Source organism: Babylonia areolata, chromosome 1 (assembly GCF_041734735.1).
Source record: "Babylonia areolata isolate BAREFJ2019XMU chromosome 1, ASM4173473v1, whole genome shotgun sequence".
Classification (NCBI taxonomy): Eukaryota; Metazoa; Mollusca; class Gastropoda; order Neogastropoda; family Buccinidae; genus Babylonia; species Babylonia areolata.
Window position 1 is genome coordinate 44,724,296 of NC_134876.1, and position 7,397 is coordinate 44,731,692.

The 7,397-nt window shown below is 41.7% G+C and overlaps 1 protein-coding gene across 4 annotated transcripts in view; it reads left to right on the forward strand.

Annotated features, from left to right (window-relative positions):
* Nucleotides 1-7,397, forward strand: part of LOC143283308 (uncharacterized) — a 53,871-nt gene that overhangs the window by 29,935 nt on the left and 16,539 nt on the right. For 2 of the 4 annotated variants that reach the window (XM_076589505.1, XM_076589522.1), the window contains exons 2-3: nucleotides 5,328-5,485; nucleotides 5,994-6,664. In XM_076589505.1, coding sequence (XP_076445620.1) covers nucleotides 5,328-5,485; nucleotides 5,994-6,664 — 829 coding nt within the window. Of the gene's footprint in view, nucleotides 1-357; nucleotides 742-5,327; nucleotides 5,486-5,993; nucleotides 6,665-7,397 lie in introns of those variants that run through there. The other 2 variants (XM_076589497.1, XM_076589514.1) reach the window with 2 other exon arrangements.

Consider the following 7,397-nt stretch of genomic DNA (forward strand, 5'->3'; position numbering starts at 1 on the left):
ACATAACACACAAAACACAACATACACACACAACAACATCAACAGCGACAACAACCGCGAACGTATACCTACATGAAGACACAAAGACACAAAGGATAAAGTTGGCACGCGCGTCCGCGAACAGACACTCACACGCGCACGCAGGTAAACGTCTGTTGTGAGCACACGTACACGTGCGTCACAAAAGCGCGACGCGCGAGGCTATCCTTCATTGGGGTCGACATCACGCGCACGTTGCGATGGTTGTGGATGGGGAACAATGAAGAGAAAATAGGAAGGGGGTAGGGGTGTCGACTTTTTTCTTCTTGTTTTTTGTAAGTTCCGGATCGACGTGCACTTTTCTTGTGCATGTGCATGGCCTATGTGTGTCTATTTTCCAAGGATCGTGTGAACGTGGTTGTGCGCACGTACGACGTGTATGTTGGCCATATCAGACTTCTGCAGAACGTGTTAATCGCTGATCCAGGTTGTGGCAGGCAAATTTTTGGTTCGTGTGTCTCGTGACAAGTACAGTTTTAGCAGTCTGTCACCCACCACTCACCCAATATCCAAGTTAGCCTTGGCGATTTCAGTTGGAAAAAGAGAGAGAGAGAGAAAGAGCGGGGCGGGTCGTGCGCACACCAGTCGTGAGCCAAGCTCGACGTGTGCGTCAAGCAACATTGCGTGCAACGTGGTGGGAGTACGTGGCTGCCTTTTTTTTTTTGAAGTCTTGCTGTCTGTGCTGATGCTTAAATTGCGCAGGTATTTTTGCGTATATATGTTTTTGTCTGTCTATATGCCCTCTCTCTCTTTCTCATCGTGAGTGCACGCGCAGTGAAGGAGGAACGTACATTTCATAGTTTACAAAATCGAATGTAAAAGTACATAACAATAAATAGTAGTTCTCTGTTGTGACTTTTGGTTGTTTGTTTTGAATTAGCGCAATCAGTAGAAGGAAGGTGAGAGAGGGAGAGACAGAGAAAAGGACTGCCAGATTAAAAAAAAAAATGTTAATCTGCTTTCTACTTTTGGTTATGTATTGACCGTAGGTTTGATGGAAGTGGGTGTCCGGGTTCAGCTCTGTGTGTGTGTGTGTGTGTGTGTGATACTTTAACAAATGTGGTGTATCTGTGCTAAAACAGACATCTCTGTTTACTCAGTGTTCCCTGAGTGTTAGGAAAGCGGGTGGGGTGGTGGGTATAAGACAAGACACCATTAGCGACATGCACAATAGAAAACTGACTGACAGACTAATAACAATTTTGACCGACGTAAGACACCCACTACATGATGACATTAATAGCAGAAGGTCAGACATAAGTGGTAGGTTTAGAGCTCCACGCGCAAGAACATCTCGATATATTAATTCATTTATTCCTACAGCCATTCGCGCACACAATCAAAACATCCAATACACTAAGTGAACCCTCCCACCCCCCAAGCCCCCTCGCCACAGCAACACCTGAACTTCACCAGCAGACGAGTGTATGGGAGCAGACATTATGCGTGCATGTGGGACTGAGCGGGTGAGCACGGGCAAGCAAGCATTTGTGTGTGTGTGTGATCGGAAGTGATTTTAAAATATTTTCTTATTTTACTTGGATTTCATGTATCTTAATGTTAATGTTCTAATCTTATTGGCGTGACATATGTTATGTGCATGCATACGTTGTTTGTGTGTGTGTGAGTGAGTGTGTGTGTGTGTGTGTGTGTGTGTGTGTGCATTTTACTTATATATGCGATTTATTCCCTTGATGTTTTTATTTATGTATTGTTGTACAATACCTTATGGTCTTAACGTGTGTGTGTGGGTGTGTGTGTGGGTGGGTGGGTGTGCGTGCGTGCGCGCATGTCATTTTTAGTAATCTTATACCCTTTTTTTGTTGGATGTTTTCATTTGTTAATATTGTTGTGCAATACCCTATTGTCTTAACATGAGTATGTGAGTGGGGGGGTGGGGGGTGGGGGGGTTAGTATATCGTCAGCTATTGGGAATTCTTATTTGACTAGTTTTAATCTCTTCTTATGTTGCGCATGATTTTATGCCAGTGTTTACAATGAGCCTGTGATTGCACAACTTAATTTCCATGTGGATTAATAAAGTGTTTTTGATTGATTGATTTGATTGATTGGTCTGACCTGTGAGGAGACCAGTAGTGGAACTGTTGAGACCATGTAAAATTCCCAGCTGTGTGTCGAGTCATTGCTTAGATACATTTTCTTTTTCCTATACAAACATGATGAAAGAAAGGATGTTTAAGCCTCTGTTTTGCTTTCGCTCTCAGTCTCATTTTTTTCTTTTCTTTTTATCTGTTTCTTCTTCTTCATTCGTGGGTTGCAACTCCTATGTTCACTCTCATATACACGAGTGGGCTTTTATGTGTATGACCATTTTTAGCCCGCCAGCCATACTCCCTTTTAAGGGGTGTGCATGCAGGGTATGTTCTTGATTACATAACCCACTGATTACAGGATCTTTAACGTGCAGATTTGATCTTCTGCTTGTGTATACACATGAACGGGGTTCAGGTACAAGCAGGTCAGCACACTTGTTGACCTGGGAGATTGGAAAAATCTCCACCCTTTACCCACCAGGCATTGTTACTGAGATTCAAACTCAGGACCCTCATATTGTAAGTCCAACACTTTAACCGCAAGGTTATTGCACCTGTTTTATTATCTGTTTGTTTGTCTTACTGTTTCTGTCTGTCTGTCTGTCTCTCTTATATATATATATATATATATATATATATATATATATATATATATATATATATGTATGTATCATGTATGTATGTGTGTGCATGCCTGTTCTTTGTGTCTTTCTCTTCTCCCACTCCATAATTTGTTGGCTTTTTCCAGACTTCTTTTTGTTTTCCACCTATCTCACACATCCCTCCCTCCCTCACAGCACAACCTTTGTCTGTCCCCTTCCCCTGTTCCACTCTGTAACAATGCCCCCCACCCCTCACACCACCCCCTGCCAAAAAAACAAAATTTATGAAGACAGCTTATTTATAGAGACCTGTGATTGATGTCAGTCGGGAACTTCCATGTGAGGAGAAGGCATATCTATAGACCAAAGAGACCTGTTATTCATGTCAGTCAAGAACCTTTATTTATGAAGATGGCATATCTACAGACCAAAGAGACCTATGAGTATGATTGATGTCAGTCACAGTCAGTAACTGTGTTGTTACCCCGCAGGGGTTCACACTGTATCCAGGTGCACAGTCCTGTCGGCTGTCAACAGTTTCCCAGGCTGTGTCTCTTCTCCGTCTGTTATCTGTTGCGCATTTGCTTCGTTGCCCACCCACAGGTGATGTTTTCTTCAACTGTGTCAAGGCTGCCTGTGACGGTTGTTTGTTCCCAGGTTGTCTGCACTTCTCTCTTTCTCTCCTTGCTGCCTATCTACCGCCTCTCTCTGTCCTTAAGATCTTCCGGCATACCACCTCCCACCCCACCCCCCAGCCACCACCACTGCCCGATTTCTTTTTGCATTTTGAACAGGAAAGATTATAAATGTCAGTCAAGAGTTAAGCCCATATCTGAATACATAGAGCACAGTAGAGATTGTGTGTGTGAGAGAGACAGAGAGTGAGAGACCAATTTTCATTTTGTGTGTCTGTGTGTTTTTGTTGCTGTTTTCTCAATGTTTTGATGCATTACCATGTCTTTCACTGTGGGGAAAAACCTCTGTTTTTGTTGTTGTTGATGTTGTTTTGTTTTTTGTGTTTGTTTCTTTCTCTTTTTTTTTTCTTTTTTTTTCTTTCTTAAAAAAAAAAAGTAACTCTTCTCACCAGTAGTTCCTGCTTGCTCTGTGGCAAGACTCATTCTCAAATCCATGCTTTGCCTGCTTTGTTTTTTGGGTTGTTTTTTTTTCCAGTATCGATTGTCCATCATGATCATTAAAATTAAATCACCTTTGAGGGTTGTCGCTTTACCTGTGGTGTTTGCATTCCAGAGTATATGTACACAGTATCAGATTGAACTCCAGTGGTATGTGGCTGGCAGGCCTGCTGATCAATGGGTTCTTGATTCACTGAATACTTCACTGTTGATGTATGTGGGATGGTTGGTGGGGTAGGCGTATACAGGGGGGTTCCCACAGCTGCATGATTTAAAGTGCAGGTTTAGACTGTATTCTGCCACCTTGGCTGTCTCTCTGTCTCTGTTTGGCTCCTTTCTTTACTCATGTGTGTGTGTGTGTTTGTGTTCCTTTCTTTTTGTATGTATTTACACACATTAATTTCTACTTTTAACTGCATAGTTTTTATTTCATACCCTTCTTTTCCTACCTTTCTGCCTGTTTTCTTTCATCTGTCTCTCCACCTGCCTGCCTGGCTGTGTCTCCCTCTCATTGATCATGTACCCCTTGCATGGCTTTCATTCTGTGCCTTCTTTGTATGCCCTTCTGTCTGCCTTTTTTTTTGTCTGTCCACCTCTCTGCCTATCTCCTCTCTCAGATTGGTTATCTTATACTCTGTCTGTCTTTCCAGTGTTATTGTTATGTTCTGATTTGTTTGTTTGTTTCTTCTTCTTCTTCTTTTTGTTCGTTTTTTAGGCTTTTTGTTGTTGGTTTTGTTTTTGTTTTTGTTTGTTTGTTTTTTTGTTGTTCTTAATTACAAGCATGTTATGCCTTTGTCATTTAATGTTGTGTAGTGCAGACCCTGTTGTTGGGCAAGGATTGGATGTAGAAAGAATTATAGAAATACTGACTCGTAAGAGTGCTTATTTGTTAAAAGTATTATCCTCAACAATAAAGAATTTTGTCTTGTTTTGTCTTGTCTGTCTGCCGTTCTTTCTAAATGTGTGTGTGTGTGTGTTTCTGTCTCAGTTTCTCTTTTTCTCTTTGTCCTTTTTTTACCATGTGTCTGTCATGCCCTGCCCCATGCAACTTACATAGTACTTGAAAATATGTTGCTTTATGAGCATTTGAAATTTACTTGAACAGTCTCATGATTAATGACATTAATGAATTATTATGTTCTTCAATAGAAGAAAAATGTGTCTTATCTGAATGATTTTGTGTAACTTTTCTGTCAGTCTTTTGACTTTATTTTTCTGCTTAGAAACTTATTCAACACACTATAGAGAAATGAGAGAATGTTACAAAGGTTTTCCTCAGACTCAGGTGAAAGCTCTTTCAACACATGATGCAAAGATGACAGAAAATGATCAACACATTATGTTCCACATCACAAAGGAGTGATGACCTGATAACAAGCAGAAGCTTTCTTCTCTCTCTTTTCTTGTATTCTATGTTGAATGGATGCAGAGGAGAAGTTAAACAAACAAAGCGTTTGGTTGTACTTTTTCAAAATCTTTTTTTTTTTTTTTTCCAACAGGTTGCGTAGGATGGGTGCTGAGGAGTCGAGGAACGGCAACTATGGGTTGATGGGAGCCAGCGCCGTGGTGTACAACATGAAGCGACAGGTGCAGCATGCTCGTCCGTGGTCCCTCCTTCACCAGTGCTCCCTAGACCAGTGGAAGTCAGGACATGCAGGTAGGCATTTAGGTATATATTTATTTATAGTTATCATAGAGATGATGCTGATAACAGCATAGTTATTTCAAGTAGAACACAAACACAAAAGTTGTTGTGTGCACTTAGAACTGTTATGAGAATGATAATAAGTCACATTTTGATTGTGCCTTTTCTCACATGGTGCTCACAGAACTGCACATCCATGCATGCGCATGTGCGCGCGCGCGCGCACACACACACACACACACACACACACACAGACAAAGTGATCTACATATACCTTAATGGTATTCAAACTTAACTTTAGATGGTACTCAAGAAGAGTAATCTTTTATCATTGACAAAATGTAAAAGACTTGGGTATTGGTCTAAAAAAGGTTACTATGAGCTGCATTAAGCTGTCTTTACATTTTAACTATAATGCAGTGGGAACTGTTAAGCTGTGACTGAAATAAACAAAAAAATTTTTTTATGGCTGTTCAGTACACTTCTGCTTTGTGATATGCTTGTTTACCACCTGTTTCAGGAGCAGCTGGTTTTCTGGAGACCACAATGACCTGCAATGGTGCTGTGAACAAAGAGTGTAATCCCACTTTCTGCATCAGCCGTCAAGGAATCATTAACGTCAACAAGTCTGGCCCTGTCTTCTCGTTCCGCCGCAAGAGCAAGTTCACCAAGATGGCGGAGCACTTTGAATACAACCATATCCCAGCTCACCTCTCATCCATCCAGAACTTTCATGTCAAGAGCGTGTTGTGCTACCGCGGCGACATTGTGGTGCTTCATCTGGTGCGGAACCTGATGACACAGTTCGGAGTCATCGACCTCAGCATCAACAAGTTCACAGGAATTTTTGGCAAAAAGTCTGTGGAGTTTGTCAATGAAGCTCTGCGGGGGGAGATCAGCCCTGACTGCAGCATGTGCCTGATCAAGATTCCTTCCCTCACCACCAACAACTCCTTTGACTTCCAGCTCTTCAGTCTCCACAACCGTGAACTGCTCACCGAAATTGTGCCCCCTTACAACCATGCTCTGTTCACTTTTGATCCAAGGTTTTGTGGGTCAAGACTGGCGGTGACCAGCTTCATGCGAGGGGAGGATAACTCTCTCAGCTTGGTGAGGTTACCCAACTGGGAGGTTCTGGCCACCAACTCCAGAGTGGATGATCTTCGCTCCAGCTTGAGCCCTCACCTGAAGGTCAGTTGAGGGCTAGTTTTCAGTGATCAGTTAGAGGAGGCCTGGTGGACAGAATGCCTGTCCAGGAGGCAAGAGTCCCCAGGACTTAGATTTGAACAATGCATGGTTTGCTTTTTGTTTTGTCTTGGGGGGTATTCTGGTTTGCCCTGTATTCCATGAGTACCTTTGCTCTGATCTTTCAAATAAGATTGCATGCATATGTTCTATGAGCAGCATACACTCAGTGTGTGTTTAAAGAAAACAAAGTAGGTGTTACTTGTTGCAACATTCTCTTGAAAAAATCCATATACCGAAAGGAACAAAAAATAGGTGGCATTGCACTGTGGCAGTGCTTCATCTGGGTGAATTTCACATGGAAAATCAGTTTAGATGAGAAAATTACACTTTGCCTCAAAGGAATTCCTGTCCTGTAAGCTTTGCTCCTACAGCTGGCCAAGCCTGATTTCAAAAGCACTGTTTCAGTTAACTGAAAAATGTGTCTGAAAGTAGTGCATATATATACTTTATTTCATCTTTCAAGCTGAGGAGAAAATGAATTTAGTGTTACATGCATGCATGCTGAACATGTTCAGAATTTCTACTAAAATTGATTGTGAGCTATATTTTTGAAACAACAAGCATTACAATTTATGTATATCAGAACATCTGTATCAAAGGAGGTTGTTATCGACAGCCTTGGTGATAGTGGCTTACATGTTACTCAGATGCTGTCAGTGTGATGTGTAGTTTTGGA